The sequence below is a fragment of the Aythya marila genome, assembly GCF_965140915.1.
Source record: "Aythya marila genome assembly, chromosome: 9".
NCBI classification, from domain to species: Eukaryota; Metazoa; Chordata; class Aves; order Anseriformes; family Anatidae; genus Aythya; species Aythya marila.
The window spans coordinates 17,386,862-17,404,097 of record NC_139050.1 but is presented as its reverse complement, the minus strand read 5'-3'; the positions used below and the strand labels follow the sequence as shown (position 1 = coordinate 17,404,097).

At 63.2% G+C, this 17,236-nt stretch overlaps 3 protein-coding genes across 5 annotated transcripts; 1 reads left to right on the top strand and 2 right to left on the bottom strand.

The window, feature by feature from the left end:
• Window positions 1-39: 39 nt before the first annotated feature.
• On the top strand, window positions 40-2,493 carry LOC309881519 (uncharacterized protein). 3 transcript variants are annotated; one of them, XM_082767584.1, is made up of 2 exons: window positions 40-92; window positions 633-2,493. In XM_082767584.1, the coding sequence occupies exon 2, from the start codon at window positions 657-659 to the stop codon at window positions 1,725-1,727; it is 1,071 nt and encodes a 356-aa protein (XP_082623710.1). In that variant the 5' UTR covers window positions 40-92; window positions 633-656; the 3' UTR covers window positions 1,728-2,493. The 3 variants fall into 3 exon arrangements, with proteins under 3 accessions (XP_082623710.1, XP_082623709.1, XP_082623711.1); XM_082767583.1 differs by having other exon boundaries at window positions 62-101; XM_082767585.1 differs by lacking the exon at window positions 40-92 and adding an exon at window positions 94-115.
• Window positions 2,494-2,773: 280 nt separating this feature from the next.
• LOC309881225 (PHD finger protein 13-like) lies at window positions 2,774-7,313 on the bottom strand. Its single transcript, XM_082766932.1, has 5 exons — window positions 7,152-7,313; window positions 5,914-6,006; window positions 5,120-5,735; window positions 4,777-4,815; window positions 2,774-4,618 (listed from the first exon to the last, which is right to left on the bottom strand). The coding sequence occupies exons 1-5, from the start codon at window positions 7,245-7,247 to the stop codon at window positions 4,392-4,394; spliced, it is 1,071 nt and encodes a 356-aa protein (XP_082623058.1). The 5' UTR covers window positions 7,248-7,313; the 3' UTR covers window positions 2,774-4,391.
• Window positions 7,314-7,721: 408 nt separating this feature from the next.
• Window positions 7,722-17,035, bottom strand: ABCF3 (ATP binding cassette subfamily F member 3). Its single transcript, XM_082766848.1, has 21 exons — window positions 16,927-17,035; window positions 16,603-16,750; window positions 16,436-16,515; window positions 16,279-16,331; window positions 14,583-14,680; window positions 14,347-14,469; window positions 13,889-14,155; window positions 13,620-13,700; window positions 13,075-13,134; window positions 12,827-12,883; window positions 12,607-12,629; window positions 12,264-12,319; window positions 11,872-12,072; window positions 11,601-11,677; window positions 11,307-11,351; window positions 10,905-11,037; window positions 10,420-10,508; window positions 10,123-10,214; window positions 9,723-9,855; window positions 9,319-9,406; window positions 7,722-8,527 (listed from the first exon to the last, which is right to left on the bottom strand). Exons 1-21 carry the CDS (start codon window positions 16,997-16,999, stop codon window positions 8,369-8,371), a joined length of 2,136 nt encoding a protein of 711 aa, XP_082622974.1. The 5' UTR covers window positions 17,000-17,035; the 3' UTR covers window positions 7,722-8,368.
• Between the last annotated feature and the right edge of the window lie 201 nt (window positions 17,036-17,236).

Here is a 17,236-nt window from a genome sequence, read left to right as displayed (position 1 = left end):
GGGGGCGGCCGCACTCCGGGAAGCGGAACTCGGCGGCACGGGAGGGGCCCGCAGGGGGAGAGCCAGGTCCTCGGTGCCAGCTTGGGACGGGGGTACCGGGGGCACCGGGGGGAAGGTACCGGGGGGGTAAAGGGAGGGGTATCGGGGGGTTTTGGGGAGCACGGGGGGTGTGGGGGGGAGAGGGCAGAGCCGCAGCAAACCCCCAGGGATGGGGGATCGGGAACCGGGATGGGGACCGGGGGTGGGGATGGGGACGGGGATGTCGGTCCTGGGGGGGAGAGGGGCTCCCGGTTTCCATACGGTGCCCCCCCCCCCCCCAGCCCCGCCCGGGAGGCTGCTTCCCTCTAGCGGGCAGAGCCCGGCAGGACCGGGGCTGGGGGTGTCGGTACCGGGGGTGTCGGTACCGGGGGAGTCAGCCCGGGGGTGTCGGTACCGGGGGGGAGCAGCCCAGTACCGGGGGGGTCACCCCAGTGCCTCCCAGTTCCCGGAGCAGCCCCCCCCGTCCCCCCCTTGCTGCCGCAGCCCCGATCGGGCGAGGCGAGCCCAGGCTTGTCCCAAGCAGGAAGAAGGAAAAAGGGAACTCGGCCCCGATCTGCCCTGAATTTTCCCTTTTTCTGTCCCCCCTCCCCCAGCGAGAAGCCCGCTGAAGCCCGGCCATGGGGCGGCCCAGGAAGGATGCTGGCAGCACCGCGTCCCCTCGGCCGGCGGCGGCCCCCAAAACGTCCCCCGCCGCCCCACCGCCGTCCACCTCGGCCGCCCGTGCCTCCAGGAGCACGCCGGTGGCCGGACGGAGCCAGGGGGCAAAGCCCAGCTCGTCCCAGCCAAAATCCACGGCGGCGGCGTCCCGTGGGGCGCGAGGCAATGCCGGGGAGCAGCGTGGAGCGGCCGGCGGGGGCTCCTCCGCCAGCACGAGGAAGACGACGGCAGCCAAAGGAGCTGAAGGCCAAGCGAAGGCTGAGCTGTGCCCCGGCAAGGCTTCGTCCCGGTTCCTGCCCCCCCTGGACAGCCAGGATATCCCCCGGGTGGAGAAGGAGACGCGGGGCCAACGCAACAACCCCAAGTGGTACGAGTGGAGGGAGAACCGCATCACGGCCTCGGTGGCGCCCCGCATCGCCAGCAGCAAGTTCGCCAACGGGCGGACGGACGAGGTGCCGCGGTCGTATCTGAAGGCAGTGGTGAGCCCCGGCCCCACGGCGCAGACGCCGGCCATGTCGTGGGGCATCCGCAACGAGAAGGCGGCCGTGCGGGCCTACGAGCAGCTCAAGTCGCAGGAGGTGGGCCGGCTGGTGCGGGTGGAGGACTGCGGCCTCTTCATCCACAAGGAGAAGACGTGGATCGCCGCCAGCCCCGACGGCGTCGTCACCGAGGCGGACACGGGGAAGCCGCTGGGGCTGCTGGAGGTGAAGTGCCCCTACAAGCACCGTAACAGGACGGTGAGGGAGGCCTGCAAGGACCGGGACTTCTGCCTGCGGGTGGACGGCGACTCCTACGCGCTGAAGCGGGACCACGACTACTTCACCCAGGTGCAGTGCCAGATGGCGGCCGCCGGCATGCGGAAGGCCGACTTCGTGGTGCACACCAAGAAGGAGACGGCCGTGGCCCCCGTCGAGTTCGACGACGAGTTCTGGGGGCAGACGGTGCCCAAGCTGGAGAAGTTCTACACCGAGGCCGTGATCCCCCACCTGGAGGAGCAGGCCGGCAGCTCTGTGTGGGCCAAGGAGGAGTAGATGCCCGTCCTTGCTCTCCAGGATGCTCGCTTGGCTTTGGGTTGGCCGCGCAGCCCCAGCTTGGACCCCTAGAATAGAAGCTGCACCTGAGTTTTCTGCTGTCTCTCGACCACTCACTGCCTCTGCCCCAGCGCTGCTGCATCGGGATGGAAGAATCTGCACCAGAAGGGCCTGCTTCGGTAAGGGGTCTGCCAGTAATGACTTCATCTGCCCAACGAAGGAGAAAAGTCCTAGAGCCCGTCCAGCACGGCTCTGTGCTCCTCACTGCCCACCAGTTCAAGCCCACAGCACTCTGATGGCAGCCAGCACACACCGAGCCCACCTGCGGGGAACGCCACATCCCTCTGCACTGGAATGAATAATGGACTCATTTTGTGGGGAAAACTGGATCCTTCAGCACCTACACTACTGTCAGGACTAATCCTTAATTCTTCTCTGGAATGGGAACAGAATCACGGAGGGTTTTTTAGAGCCCGAGAGCAAATCAAAGCCTTTGAGGTAAATCACGTTGTGCCTTAGCAGTCACAGCAGGGACACCGTTCCTCCCGAGCCACCAGCCCTGCTGGCCCTGGAGCTGTCCCAGGGCACTCAGAAAGGGGGCACTGGCTGCAGGATGGGGACGGGGGGTGCCTGTTGAGGTGACCTCCACAGCGGGGAGGCTCTGGAAGAGATTCCTGTGCCACACTCCACGCACCGCAGCAGGGCAGGGAGGTGAGCATCACCCCTTTGCAGCATGGCTCGCTCTGTTAAATAAAACCTGTGTTGGATTGCATCTTCTCTGATGGTTGTGCAGCTGGGGGGTTACCTGGATGGGGGGGTTCACAGCTGGAAGTGTTTTGATTTTGGCCAGACAGCCCCTGGCCAGCAGTGCCCAGCTCCCTGTCTGGGCTGGGAGCTCATGGGTTGTGTCTCAGGGCAGCTCCCTGTGAGCTGAGGCAGCCTGGAGGTGCCAGCCCCACAGGGCTGCCCCAGTTCCATAAGAGCACCCCAAAATTCACCCAGGGAAGGGAGAAATACGCCAAAGCCACCCCCGTTATGGCAAAAGTACTTTATTATATACAGACGACTCCAGCCACACTCCACAGGGCAAGGACCAGAATTTTGCTATTTTACATATCCATACAAAGTAACTATAAAAACATAAAGCACTTTTGGGGCCCAGGCTTTCCACAGGAGGAGAGGCACAGGGACGAGCCTGGGGGGTTGCTGGGTGGCGGGGGGCTGCCCCCCACCCTCCCCCAGCCTGTGGTCCCACAGTAACCAGATGTGCAAGTAGGAAAGAACCCAGTTAGGAGAAATAGTGATGGGACTGGCAAGTCGGGGTCTGTGTCCCCCCCCTGGAAAGTGCAGAAGGCACACGGGCCAGGCTCTTTGGAGGGGCTGTGAGGAGGAGGAGGTGGGAGCAGACCGTCGGTGCACGCACACACACACCGCTCCCAGAGGGAGGAGGGTGGTGGGGAAAAAACCCTTCCGCTCTGAAACTTGGAGGAGGCCTGGAGCGGGCAGGCCCCGTGCCTCCGCAGCAGCAGTTGCATAGCAGAAGGGGCTGAGGGCCTGCCCTTGACAAGATATCAGACTTCACTCTACGTGTCCAGGAAAAAATAAAAATAATAAAAAAAAAAAGAGAAACCAACAATTTCTCTGCAGGAGGGAGCGCTCGGAAGCAAGGCCCTCCTGCACCTGGGCTGCATCGGACCCAGGGCTCAGCATCCAGCTGCTGCTTAAGCCGATGCTTCACCTGCAGGCAGGAGGTGGCCACAGGGTACAAGGTTCAATTCTTTTAAACTGGAAAACATGGAAACCACCCAAACCTCCCCTGCTCCCCTTTCTCTAGGGCTCCCCAGCCCTACCAGTTTTGTGGGTAACCGTTCGGGTCTCCTACCACAAACCCCGCATCCCTTTTGAACAGGAGACTTCAGTGCAACTGGAGAATGTGAACCGAGGAGGACTCCTCGGCAAGAACAACTCGTCTAACAATCTACTCGGACTATCTTGGGGCCTTGTGCACAGCAACCAAAATCAGGAGCACCACCGGACAGGGGCAGGGCCTCCCCTGAGCAGCCTACAAGGCTGATGAGCCAGAGGTGGGACACCAAACCCCCAGGGAAGAGCAGCCCAGTCTGCTTCAGGTGTTGGCAGGAGCAATATTCCTTCCCTCCCATCCCAGAGGGCACACTGCGTGGAAGAGGCCTGCCTGGGCTGCATCTCTGTGCTGGAAGAGGATCGGGTCACTGGGGCTTTGCCATCGCAGCTCACCCCGAGGCCCAAGGCAAGGACAACGGTGAGGAAAAAGGAGGAAGGGGAGTCACATCTCGGGATAAGTTTAAGCTTCCACCACACCACAGGGAAACTATTTGGACTAGGTTCTCCTCGGCTGGCCTGGGGGAAAGGCACTGAGCCAGGTTTGTGCAAGGACAGAGATGTTTCTGAGCGACCTAGTGCATGGCTCTTCTCCCCCCACGCCCCTGGGGTCACCGAGCTCCGTGGTTAACGCGACCCCCGGGGAGGACGGCAGCTCCCAGGAGGCAGAAGAGCAAGGGGGACAGCCCAGCACCGCGGCCCAGCCCTTCCCCTGCCGTTACTGTGCATTGATTGTCTAGCCAGACTGAGCTACAGCCTTCGGTTTAAAAAGGGGCCCCCCAGCCTCCCTGCTCTGGAAGAGCCTCAGTCACAGAACCGCTTGCGGGGCACAGTCCGAGCTCGGTTCGAGCGGCGGATCTCCTGCTTGGCGTCACGGCATCGCTGGCAGATGAAAACCTCAGGCACGTTGGATTTGCGGATCTTGGCACAGGAGAGGTGGATCCAGGTGGCACACTCGTTACATTCAATCATGGGCCTCCCCGCGAAGGGCTTCAGGCAGAAGCAGGTGATCAGATCCCAGGCGTCGTCGTCTGGTCGGGGAGAGAGGGACACCGCTCAGCACCCACCTCACCAGCACCCCCCCGCTGCAGCCTGAGCAGCCCCCCAGGGAAAAGCCTCCAAGGGCACAGCACCACCTCTAAAGCCACAGCCAGTTCCACCCGCGTGGAGCAGGAGAGCCCCCACTCACCTTCTGCTTTGGTGTTGGGAGCCGCTGCGAATTCGACTGCTGAAGTTGCAAAGGGGGGAAAGAAAAAAGAAAAAAAGAAAAAAAAAAAAAAGGATCAGTAAGGCACCCTTACACCCCACTCCCCACTTCAGGTCTGTACCACTCACTGTACTAAAGAGCCTCCAAAGCTCCCCGCCCTTGCTCTGCAGCATCCCAGGTCCCTCTGACTTTCTCTGAAGCCCTTCACCAGGAGAGGCCAGGACCACCTGCGAGCTCTCCCCACATCCCATGTGGGAAGCTCTGGCTGAGGCAGGGACGATATTTGGCACTGACCACAGCACAGCTCCGCTCCCCAGACACTCACCACCAAGCTGAGAGCTCCCTCTGCTTGTATCTTCCCCTTCGCTTTGGTCCAAGGTACTACAAGAACTGGGGCTTTTCGCGCCTCCAGAGCACTGCTCGTGCTCCTTTAGCTGCGGCTCGTCTCCTGCGGGCTTCTCTGCCCCCTGCTCTCCGTGCAGCCAGTCCTTCTCCTCCTTCAGGGGCTCCTCCAGAGGGGCGCTGGGCTGGGGGTCCCCAGATGGCTCGATGGGGGGCTCCGAGAACGGCTCTTTGCCAGGAGGCACCTGTCCCTCCAGCGCAGCCGGCTCCTTCCCCCGGTCCTGGTCCAGCACCGAGCTTTTCCCAGCGCTCGGCAGCGCCTTCTTCTCCACCTCCTGTTCCAAAACGAGTTTCTTCGCTGGAGGTTTCTTCCTCTTGCTCTGCGGGGGCCGGATCTCGTAGAAGCCGGTGGGGAAGGCCGGGCAGTCGGTGAGCAGGCTGCCGTCCGCAGCCCCCTTGGCCACGGCCGTCCTGCTCCTCCTGTCGTCCGCCAGGAGCTGGCAGTCGGAGGAGGGCAAGGAGGCCCAGCTATCGCTGTCCTGCGTGCTCCCCGTGCTGTTCTGGGGGCTCATGCTGCCGCCGTGGGTCCAGGGCTCGTTCTGCAAGCAGGGGAGAGGCAGGGCTAGCAGGAGACACCACAGCGCGGGCATTCGGGGTACGGAGAAAGGGAACGGGGATGGAGAATGACCCTCCCCGACCTCCAGCGGGGGATCAGGAGCCGGGTGTGTACCAACAGGACACCCGGAGGGAGGAGGATCACCCCGCAAGCCCACTCACCTCCTCGGGGTAGGGGATGTAGCCGGCGTAAGCCAAAACGAAGGTGCAGAACTGGTTGAAATCCTCCACGGTTCTCTGCCGTTTCTGCAGCGGCTGCGACAAACGGCACTCGGTGGTTACACCCCCGCCCCATCCCGGCACCAAACACCGGGGTCCCCCCAACACCCGTCCCCCCGTTACCCCCCCCCATCCCGAACCCAGCGCGGCGGCGACGGCCCCTTCCTTAAAACCCTCGTTTATGGCAGGGGCGCACCCACAGCCAGCAGAAACCCCACAGCGCGGCGTTGACTCAACGCCCCGGGATCCCCGCCCCGGGAACGGGACTGGGACCAGTTGGGGCCAGCAACTGGGGGAACACCCCAAAAGGGGACCCCTTGAGACCCCCGGGGGGGGACAAAGTCTGGGAGATAAAACTCCGGGGAGCCGCCCTCCGGTGTGCCAAGGGACCCACAGGGAAGGGCTGCCCGGTGCCCCCGCTGCCCCCGGTGCCGGGTGGGCCCCCGGGGGGCTGTATGGGGTCTATTTTTGGGGTTCCCCCCTCAAAAAACCCCACATCCCCCCCCGCAGCGGGGGTACCGGCAGCGCGGCGGGGGCTCCTCGCGTGGCCCCAACCCCTCCTGCGGATGGGGAACGGCGGCTCCCGACCCCCCCCCCGATCCCCCAGACCCTTTTGGGGCCCGGTGCGGTTTGTGGGGGGCTCCCCCTCGGTGCGCCCCCCTCAGCCCCGTCCCCTCCCCGCCCGGGGTCCCCGCCGACACCTGATCGCTCCCAAGATGGCGCCCGCGCTCCCGGGCTGCCCGGGCCGGCCGCCCCCCGCCCCGCAAGGAACCGGGCTCTGCTCCCCCCTTCCCCGATACCCCAAATCCCCCCCAAACCCCCACACCCACCCCATAACCCCCCCCTCCGTGCCCGCACACCCACACGGCTGCCGGGCACGGCGGCGGACACGCGGGGTCACCCCCACCCCGGGGCACCTCCGCGCAGCTCCCCCCTCGCCCTACAGCACGCCGAGACCCCCCCCAAAATCCCCTCAGAGCCCCAACACACCCCACAGGACCCCCACACATCCCCTACACCCCCACACACCCCCCGGGGCCACGCGGGGAGGGCGCCCACGCAGCGCCCCCCAGCACCCCCCAACCCTCCCCGGTCCCGCTGCCGGTCCCGATCCCAGTCCCGGTCCCCCCCCCGGTGCCGGTCCCGGTCCCCCCCCCGGTGCCGGTTCCCCCCCCGCTCACCTCCTCGGGCCCCGGGGAGCCGGGGCTGGGCACGGGGCTGCTCCCCACCGAGCCTGGCCGGCCGCGGGGGCACGGCCGCTCCCCGCCGGTGCTCATAACGCCCGCGGGCGAGGCTGGACCGGCGGGCAGCGGACCCCAACCGGGCCGGTTCCCCCCTCCTTCTCCTCCCTCCTTCTTCTTCTTCTTCCTCCACCTCCTCCTCCTCCTCCTTTCGGTGCCCGCCGCCGGTCGGAGCGAGGCCGCCAGCACCGCCCCGGCCGCAGGGGCGGGCCCACCTGGGGGCGGCGGGGAAGGCGGAGGCGGCGCCTGGCTGCGGGTCCCGTCCCCCCAAAAACCCCATGGATGAAGCCCCCCCGGGGGATGAAGCCCCCCTAAGGGTCCCCCCCGGTCCCCTCCGCTTCGCCTCCAGCCCCCGCTGCCCGCAGAGCGCAGCCGGATCCAGGGGGTGAAGCTCATAGTGCCCCCCCCCCAGCCCCCCCCCACCCCCCTGAGGTTTGAGGTTGGCAGCGAGCCCCCCGACCCTAAAACAAAAAATCTCCCCCCCCCAAGGACACGTTGAGGCACACCGAGTAGCGTTCTGCTTTTATTTACACCGCCACCCCCGTGCTGGAGGGGCCCGCTCGCACCCCGCACCCCGTGGGGGCACGCAGGCGAGCCCCGGGGGGGGACAGGCGAAGCGAACCCTCGCCCCCGGTGCTTGCAGGGGTTTGGGAAGAGGCTGGGGGTGGTTGTAGCAGCAAAGGTCTCGCTTCCCGCCCGGGCAGCAGAGAGGACGGGAGCGTAAGAGAGCTGGGGAGAGAAACACAGTGTGGGAATCTGACCAGTGCGCACCAGTTAACCAGAAAAAAAAGAAAGAAAAAGGCAGTGGGGGTAAGCGAAGAAAGGAGAACAGCTCCTCTCCTGCCCTCGCGAGCACGGAGTTACAACCAGGGTGGGGGGACACCTCCTTTCCTCATCCCAGCGGAGCAGCAGCTCCAGGCACGGCCCAGGCCTGGAGCACGGCGCAGGCAGCGCCCATGAGGAGCAGCGCCCGCGGCTCCCGGTCCCTCGCTGTCCTTGCACGGGCGGCCGGGCAGGAGGGGAGAGCAGTTCGGGTGGCAGCTGGATGGCGTGGCTGGGGTCCGTGCCACCTCCTCGGCGCTCCGCCGGGCTCGGCGCGGCTGGAGGCTGCAGCGCCCGAAGCCTCCTCGGGCAGGCTGGGCCCCCCCCGGCCTCGCTTATAGGAAACCCTCCTTTCGGAACTGCTCCTTCAGGATGTCTCTGTACTGGTCGAAGCCGCCCTCGATGCGGGTGACGGTGGCGTTCTCGCACACCCACAGCTCCTGGCACACCAGGCGGATGAAGCACTCGTCGTGGGACACCAGGATGATACCGCCCTGCGAACGCAGCAGGAGAGAAAAGGAACTGAGGGGACCCCGCACGTGGTCCTTTGTGCCCTTCCAGCCAGAAACAGGACTTCAGGTTTCCACCTGCACTGGGGAGAGGCACGGTGCTTCACAGCCAGCCACCAATTCCGGCCTTGCCTAAGGGCTTTCCTGCCTTCAGCTGGGATGGACAGATCTGGTGCGGAGGAGGCACGTGCACAGCAAAGTGCTTAGGTTCCCTTCCCTGAGGGCAAGCACGGGGTTTGCCACTGGCTCTCTGGACCTCTGACAAACTTTGAGGATGGGAATTCTAGTTGGAGGCAACGACAGCCAAAAGGTGCCGGGACAAGGCCCTGAGTAACCTCGTTTTTCTGTTGTAGGGAAAATGACCTAACCCGGGCAAGTACAGAACAGCAAGAACCAGGTTCATTACAGCGCTACCTGGAGGCTCAGCTCTGAGCCACAAAAACCTGCCTGAGGAACAGCCACGAGGGCCCCAAGGCAGGGCTGGGCGCTGCACGCAGCAGCAGGGGAGCGGTCACAGCCCGTAGGTGGCTGGCCAAGATGGGGGACAAGCTGTGCTCTGGCTCGCTGCTGCTTCTCTCAGCCAAAATCAACAAGTGAAACAAGCCACCAGCACAGACAGCTAAGGCAGAAATGCGACCAGCTTCCCACCGCATCTCCTGGACTTGAAACCACCACTGGAATTTCATGGTCCGCTCCTGGCTGAAAAACTGAGTCACCCAAGCTGGAGGATGCAGGAAGTGTTAGAAAAATGGGAGATCTCGGCTGCCGAGCCTTACCCGGAACTTGTTCAGTGCCTTCGCTAGTGCCTCGATGGTCTCCATGTCCAGGTGATTTGTCGGCTCATCCAGGATGTAGAAGTTTGGACTGGAAGAGAAGACAGCTCTGAGCACCCTGCCCACGCCCCTGCGCACTGCTGGGCCCTCCATGCAGGGAGGAGTCGAGGCAATGGCTTTAACCACGTAAAGCCACAGCCACGGGCACTGCATGGCCCCAGGGTCTGTGCTGCCCAGCTCCAGGGACACCTGAGCTCAAAGCAGCAGCAGAAAACCGCCTGCCTCCTCCCCCACGGTCCCCACCAGGTGCCAATCTCCCTCCCCAATCTCCTCTCCCTTCCTCCCGGTGAAGCAGGGCCCCAAGGATGCGGCCCCGCACAAACTTCCCAGGTGTGGGAGGGAATTACCAGGACATTGTCATCTGCGCAAAGGCCACTCGACTCTTCTGCCCTCCAGACAGGCTGGCCACAGGGCGCACGGCCAGCTCCCCCGAGACGCCGTAGCTCCCCAGCTGATGCCGGTACTCCTCCTCCGTCTTCCCTGCGGGAGCACGGCACAACACAGATATGGCACACGAGCATCCCGGGACCTTGGGGCCAGCTGGAGCTTCCTGCAGTGCCCTTGGCCCGCATCAAGGCCAGGCAGCCGAGGGATTTGGCAGCTGCTCGGAGGCAGTGCCCGAGCGGAGGGTTTGCGTGGAAAAGGCTGACTGACACAAGCAGGGACAAATTTGTCTGAGGGACAAATCGATCTGCGTGGCAGGGGAGATTCCAGTGGCCCAGAGCTCCTCATTTCTCCAAAACCCACCTGGGAACTTCCTTGCCAGCAGCTCTACAGCACTGATGTTCAGGTCCAGTTGATCCACGTGGTGCTGGCTGAAATAGCCGATCTTAAGGTTTCTGCAGGAGGAGGAGAGAGACGGGGAACTGGCACCGGGCGCTGTAACCGCAGCACTCCCAGCTGCAGCTACAGGAAGGGGGCACAAGAGGGGGGCGTGCAGCTCCCATCCTCATCACGGCAGCAGCCATCACCCCAAAGCACAGCCCCGGAGCCCTCCCCAGCTGCACCATTCCCCCCAGTCCCCCAGCCCTCCCTACCAGGTACCTGTGAGCATGCCTGATCCCTCTGACTGGTGCCAGCTCCCCCATTAAGATCTTTAGCATGGTCGACTTGCCAGCTCCGTTCTCCCCAACCTAGAGAAGCAGCAGCAGCATTGGAGAACATGAAACCCACAAAGGTACCATGGAGAGGGGGGCAGTGATCAGGGAATTCAGCTCTCCTGGATGATCACGCAGTGGAAGGGGCAGGATGAGTGCCAAACCAGTGGCTCCAGCCACCTGGAAGCTGCGTTCCTATCGCTGAGGAGCTGCAGGCACAGCACTGCTGGAGCACGTTCCCTCCCCAGCCCTCGAGCCCAAGGATTAATTGGTCCCAGCCTCATCTGGATGTCCCCAGGGAGGAATATTTCATCCAGAATTCAACTGGACAAGGACCTGAGCAGCCTGACCTGACGTGGAAGCTGGCTCTGCTTCAAGTGGGGACAGCCACGGCCCCTCGCAGCCACCCTTCCCCTGCAGTCCCAAACCTACCACACAGATGCGGGACTCCAGGTCAGCAGAGACAGAGAGGGAACGGAAGATGTAGTGACTTGGGTCGTAGCAGAAATCTACTTCATCTAGCTGCAGGATGGGGGGGGAGAACTTCTCAAAGCCATCGGGGAACCTGGGAAGGCAGGAAGAGGTGAGAGCTGGCCAGGGACTTCAGAGAGCCTGCTCCCAGCCCCCCTGGGACAACCACTGCAGGTGGCAAAGGGGGCTCCCGAGCATGCAGAGCCTCTGGGAGGGACGGTCACGAGGAGGGGACGCAGAAGGAGCCCAGCCTGAGCGTGGGGGCCCATCCAGACCCCATGCTGGAGGAGGAGCAGTGGTTATCCCAGGAGGAGCTCAGGGCGAAAAGGGAGCCGGGTCCCTTCCAAGCAAAGGGACACTTACTTCATCATCACCTCAGACTCCTTGTCCACAGGTTTCAGCTCCGGCCTGCAAGAGGGAAGAGGCGTAACTGAGGAGCCCTGCACTGTCCCCACACCAGCAGCCCAGCTCTGTGAAGCCTCATCCTAGGCAAAGCCTCCGGACCAGAGACAGAGCGCCCAAAATCCAAGCCACCCCCATCCCTCCAGACACACAGCGCCTTCCAGGGCCCTGGGGACCACCTGGGAACATCCAGTTCTTCCCATCAACACCTAACACCTCCCCCAACCTCCAGAGGGGAGCAGGACAGGCACTCACAGCTTCTCCAACAGCTTGAGCTTGCTCTGTACTTGGGACGCCCGGTTCGCGTTATACCGAAAGCGGTCGATGAAGACCTACAAGTGACAAAAAAGCATCAGAAAACCCCCGGGCTCGTTCAGCCACAGGTCACTGCAAGACTGAACAGCGATGAAAACTCCAAGAGCAGAGATTACTGGAAGCAGGGCAGCCTGGGAGGCTCGCTAGAAGAAGGGAGAAAGGGGCAAGGCTGGAAGAAGAGTGTCCAAACCCTACTGGTGTCCCCCAGTACCTGGATATGCTCACGGTACTGCTGCTGCGCTTCGTACTCCCGCTGCTGGTTCTTCAGTCGCTCCTCCTTGGTCTTCATGAAGTTCTCAAAGTCCCCCCGGTAGGCGTCCAGCCGCAGCGAGTGCAGGTGGATGATGTCCGTGGCCACCGCGTTGAGGAAATTCCTGTCGTGGGACACCACGAGGATGGTCGACTGCCAGGTCTGGAGGAGACAGCGAGAGGGAGACCCGAGGGAACCTGAGCGTCATCGAGCCGCAGCACGGGGCCCGATGCCACCACGCAGCCCGCGAGGCTGTCCCTGTCCCCTGGCTGCTGAGCCCAGCACGGGGCCGGAGCCCCTGCACCGCACTGGAGCCGTGGCCAAGGCTCGCGCTGCCCTGCACCGCCCCGTACCTGCAGGTAGTTCTCCAGCCACAAAATGGCCCTCACGTCCAGCATGTTGGTGGGCTCTGAGGGAAGAGAGAGGCGCTGAGGTTAGGAGGGGTTGGGAGAACTGGGTTACGCCTTTTTTACATAGGAAAGGCTAGTGGGCAGCCAGGGGGGCTGCCCGAGCAGGTTTCCTGGCTGCAGATGGCTCCACGCCATCCCCAGGGCGCAGTGACAGCCCGGTGAGCATCGGCCCTGTCACGCAGGGCTATTTTGAGCAGGCAGCTAAAGGCCACGCTGCGTTCCCAACCCAGCAAGGGCATGGGCAGGCCCGGCGGCAGGGGTAGAAGGGCTCCTGGGATCAACTTACCGTCCAGTAGAAGGAGATCTGGCCTAGGGAAAACAAGAGAAGCATCAGGAGCAAAAAGAGCACAGGGTCAACGCAAAGCACGTTTTACCGTGCGTCCAGAGCCCTGATGCCTCGAAAGCCTCCCACCCCGAGAGGCTGAGTCGAGAGAACAGCCAGGCAAGGCAGCCCCCCTGCCCTCTGCAGCACGGACAGCAAGGAGGGCTAACAACTGGCCACCAACCTGGCAAACAGGGCTCTGGCTAAGGCCAGTCTCATCCTCCAGCCTCCAGAAAACTCTCTGAGGAGAGAAAAGGTTGTACCCGGGGGTTAGAATTTAATCAGAACAACCCCGCCTGCCTGGCTCCCTGCTCCCCACAGCCCTTTTCTCTCTGCTGTCAGCCACGGACAGCTCGTCCCTGCAGGCACAGCACAAGTTCTCCCCAAACCCATTTAATTTAAGTCTCTGCTGTCCAAAGCCTGGGCACTTACTTGGTTGTCTGTTGTTGCATCTTGGCGTTGAAGCCCAGCCCAGCGAGGATGACAGACGCCCTGGGGGAAAGGTGAGAGAACAGGAAGGTGGCACACCGTGCACCTACAGAGCACGGCCTCAGGTCCTGACCCACTCTCCTACATAGCTTAAGTCCATCCTGGTGCACAAAAACTCCCCTTTATGCCCAAGAGCAGCGTTTGGCTGGGAAATGCAGCCCAGCAAGGCACAGCACCCACGTGAATTCCCAAGAGATTCCCAAGAAGCTTTCAGCTCTTTGGCCAAGAGGAGAGTTCCTGCCACCACCATCCCAGAAATGTTCCCCAGCCACCAGGAACCTGGGGAGGAGCAGCAGCAACAACGCAAGCCATTTGGGGCAGAAATACCCAACACCTCTGGCTTCTGGGGGAAGCTTGAGTACTTCTAACCCAGAAGAGCCCCTGTCCTCGCATGCTGGATGCCAGGGGCACAGCATCACCCTTCCAAGCTGCAAAGCACATCTCGCCATGCCAGCAGACAGCAAGCAGTGCCTGCAGGGTCACCTCACCTCGCTGGGGCCTTGTCTGCCTCAATCTCCTCCAGCTTCGCGTAGATCTCTGACAGCCTGGCGCCTTCCGTCCCTTCTCCCCTGGAGCAGAGCAAAGAGGAACACGTGGGATGGACTGGGGTCAGGGGCTGAGCGCTGCGGGAGGCTGATCTCCCCAGGCAGGACTAAAGCGAGCCCTGCTGGAGTCCTCCACTGGAAGGGAGAGATCTCAGAACGACACTTCGTGGTCAAGAGGCTGTAGAAGGGCTGGAAATCCAGCAATATCTCACCTGCCGGCGTTAACCTTGGCCGTCAGCTCCTTTTCCTCCCGCAGCAGGCTCTCCCGAGTGGTGTCACACTCCAGCACGCTCTGCAGGGCCGGCGTCTCGTCCCCCGCCACCTCCTGCTCCACGTGGAGGATGCTTATGTGCGAGGGGATGCGCAGGCTCCGACTGGCGATCATCTTCAGCAGCGTGGTCTTCCCCAGCCCGTTCCTGCCCACCAGCCCATAGCGCCGGCCAAACGCCAGGTTCAGATCTGCTCCCGCCAGCAGGACACTGCAGGGAGGGAAAAAAACAGCTCCCTGCTCATCCTGCCCCGTGGGGAGAGAGGCAACCAACAGCCACCTGCCCCCAGCACCTTTCCAGGCTGTGCTGAGGCCATGCAACCACCACGGAGCTCTCCAAACCACACCTCAGCACGGCCTGCAGCCCAGCAGGGCCCGTCCCACCGTCCCCTCTGCACTCACCGCTCACCGAAGGAGACGTCGAAGTTCTCGATGCGGACGTCGTACGACTTGTTCTTGCCTGAGGACTCCATGCGAGTCTCCTTCTTGCTGGCAGCCTGGCTGGCAGTTGCCTCCTCGAGGACCCTGCAGGCAGGCGGAAGACAGAGAAGGGGGCTCAGCAGGAAAGTTGAGCCCAAACCGATCTCAGCCACGGTCGGCAGAGCAGGCGGGGTGCTGGAGGCACCCTCCGTACTCACAGAGGGCCAGATGACTTGGTGGAATCCTTCTCCATCCTCCGGTCCTGCTTGGCTTTCAGCCTGGCTTCTGCCTTCTCCAGTTTCTTGGCATCCACCATCTGGGGCACAACCAGAGTTTACAGAGAGAGCATCTTCAGCGAAATCCCCCAAACCCCAACTCTGAGAGAAAGGAGCTCAACCAGCCCCACCTGCCCGGGGGAAGGGAGAGCAGGAGGGAGACAGGACAGGGGAACCAGGACAGACTCCAGCACGTTTTGAGGAAGCTAATCAGGCCAGGAAGTCACTTCAGGACTGAAGTCCTAAATCATGCAGCAGTTCTGCCTCAGCAAGCACGGGGTTTGGCTGACCCTAACCCGAATGCTCTTTCCCACGGGCAGTTTCTCTGGTTCTCTGGGTCAGCCCAGGCACCTCAACACGGACCTGCTGCCCCAGCGCCTCCCCCGCAGCCCCTACCGTCAGGCACTGCCCCTCCCCGGCCTGTTAAACTTTAGCCAGCCTGGAACTAACTCAGGTTACGCAGCAGATCAATCAAGACAGAGCCAAAGAGCGTTTAATTAAATCTGAAGGCAAAAAGAAGCCAAGCATTTTAACACAGCCTCTGGCCTTTGCCAGGCTCCCAGCCCGCTCCAGTTTATTCCTGCATCGAGTCAAATGCTTGTGGCTGACCAAAGGCCCTCCCAGGCATCTCCAGCCAGCTCTGCAGCCCGGTTCCTACAGGTAGGTGAAGTCACCCCATAAACGACACTGAGCTCCCTCAGTCTCCCCGTAAGCCATCCTCCAAAACTCGAGGGATCTGAACCTTTTCTATTTTTTTCTGAAAATCCTTCCCGAGCTGCAGCTGCACGAGCCAGACGACAAACCGAGGAGCAACAGCCCCAGCGCCAAACCCAGCAGCAGCTGCCAGCCGCCCCCCTCAGCCACGCGGGGATCGCCCTGGGTCTCAGCTCTGGGCACGTGGTTCTGTGCTCGACGTGAAGCCCCGGGAGCAGAGCTCTGCAGCAGGGCACCCAGCAGAGACGCTGCCCGCCCCGTGCAGCTGCCAATGTCCTGGCTTTGTAGATCCTCCTCGTGCCCAGACCTCGGCACAGCCAGCACAGAGGGCACCCCGGGCCGCTCCTGAGCAGCTACACACTTTGTTGGCAAGGACATTCTGCCATACACCACAGAGCATAACGACTTCCAAACTTTTCTGCTCCCCATCTTCCCAAATCACAACCCCCAGCAGCTTTTAGAGCAGGGCTGACAGCCTCCCCACAGCCCTCTGGAAACAGCAGCTCCGTGCTATCTCCCTGACCCCTGATCACATCTCAGGGCTTCTTCCCTCACCGCATGCAGCAAGGTCACCCCCTACACCCCGATTCCACAACCCAGAGCCTGGCTGCAGAAACCAAAGTCCCTCATGAAGTCAGGCAAGCCGCGCTCTCAGCGACACAACCACGCTTCGAAGCTCATTAAGAAACAACAGCAAAACAAATCTGGTCAGATTAACGAGCTGCTAACTCCCACCGAGCCTCTTTACCTGACCGAGAGCATCACAACTCACAGGGAAGCTGCCACGAGGGAGCAGCTACACCTCAGCACGACCCCTGCCCTGGCTGCTCACAGAGGGCGAGGTGACGGGGCAGAGCGTGACCCCGCAGCCCCAGGTGTGAGTTCTTCCCAGTGGGTTACGAGAAGGACGCAGCGCTGTGCTTACCGACGCCTGGCCTCTCTTCAGCAGCAGCCCCGGCAGCAGGTCCGCGTTGGAATCTGCGGGGAGACGCTGGGTGAGCCGAGGGGGAGCCGGGAGGAGGATGACAGCTCCCTGGGGACCCCGTGAGCCCTCCGGGCAGCACGCAGCGGGCAGCACTCACCGTACCCATCCGTGATCTGCGAGAGCTGGATGGGGGCGTCCAGCAGCACCTGGCTGCAGCGCTGCGCCCGGCCCTCATCCCTGCGGGCGAGGAAGAGGAGTGAGGAGGGGATGAGGGGGGTGAGGAGGGTGAGGAGGAGGAGGATGAGGAGGAGGAAGGCCGCTCACAGCTGCAGGGCGTTGAAGAGCCGCTGGCACACCTCCCGCACGGCGCCCTCGTCCTTGCCGGCCGGCGCCACCTCCTGCAGCAGCTCGCCCACCGCCTCCACCAGCTCGTCCACCGACTCGAAGTCCCCGCCGCTGCTGTGCAGGATCCCTGCGGGCACACGGCGCTGCACACACACACACACACACCCTTTCCTCCCACCTCCCTCATGTCGCGACATGAGAGGGGACAATCGCGACACGGCCGGCGGAAAGCCGCCTTCCGCCACGCCTCCCCGCTTCTCCCCCCCCTACACCGTACCGGGACGGCTCGGGGGCCGCCCTCACCCGTCACGTAGGCGAAGACCTCGCCGTCCAGCTCGGGGAACTCGCTGCGGAGGATGTCGGCGCACGACGCCATGGCCCGAGCGGGGCCCGGCCCCCGCCCGTCCGCCGCCGCCTCACGGCCCCGCCACACGCCCGGAAGGAGGCGCGGGGGCTGCCGGGAAAAGGGAGAGGGAGGGGGGTGGGGAGCGGGGGATGCTGGGAAATGGAGTCCTGGAGAAGGCCGCGCGTGCGCAGTGCGGGGAGAGGCATCGCTGCGGGGCGCCCTATAAGTTGAATGGGGGATGAAGGGGGCGCGGGGGGTCCCCCTTTA

Bases quoted from the DNA above. Each gene is read 5' to 3' on its own strand.
- LOC309881519 (XM_082767584.1), top strand. From the start codon at position 657: ATGGGGCGGCCCAGGAAGGATGCTGGCAGCACCGCGTCCCCTCGGCCG.
- LOC309881225 (XM_082766932.1), bottom strand. From the start codon at position 7,247: ATGAGCACCGGCGGGGAGCGGCCGTGCCCCCGCGGCCGGCCAGGCTCG. The intron at 6,007-7,151 runs GTGAGCGGGGGG...CGTTTGTCGCAG, and splicing joins GCTCCCCGGGGCCCGAGGAG to CCGCTGCAGAAACGGCAGAG. The intron at 4,619-4,776 runs GTGAGTGGGGGC...CTCCCCGACCAG, and splicing joins TCCCAACACCAAAGCAGAAG to ACGACGACGCCTGGGATCTG.
- ABCF3 (XM_082766848.1), bottom strand. From the start codon at position 16,999: ATGGCGTCGTGCGCCGACATCCTCCGCAGCGAGTTCCCCGAGCTGGAC. The intron at 16,751-16,926 runs GTGAGGGCGGCC...GTGTGCCCGCAG, and splicing joins GGTCTTCGCCTACGTGACGG to GGATCCTGCACAGCAGCGGC. The intron at 12,630-12,826 runs GTTGGTGGCCAG...TGTTTTCCCTAG, and splicing joins GCCAGAGCCCTGTTTGCCAG to GCCAGATCTCCTTCTACTGG.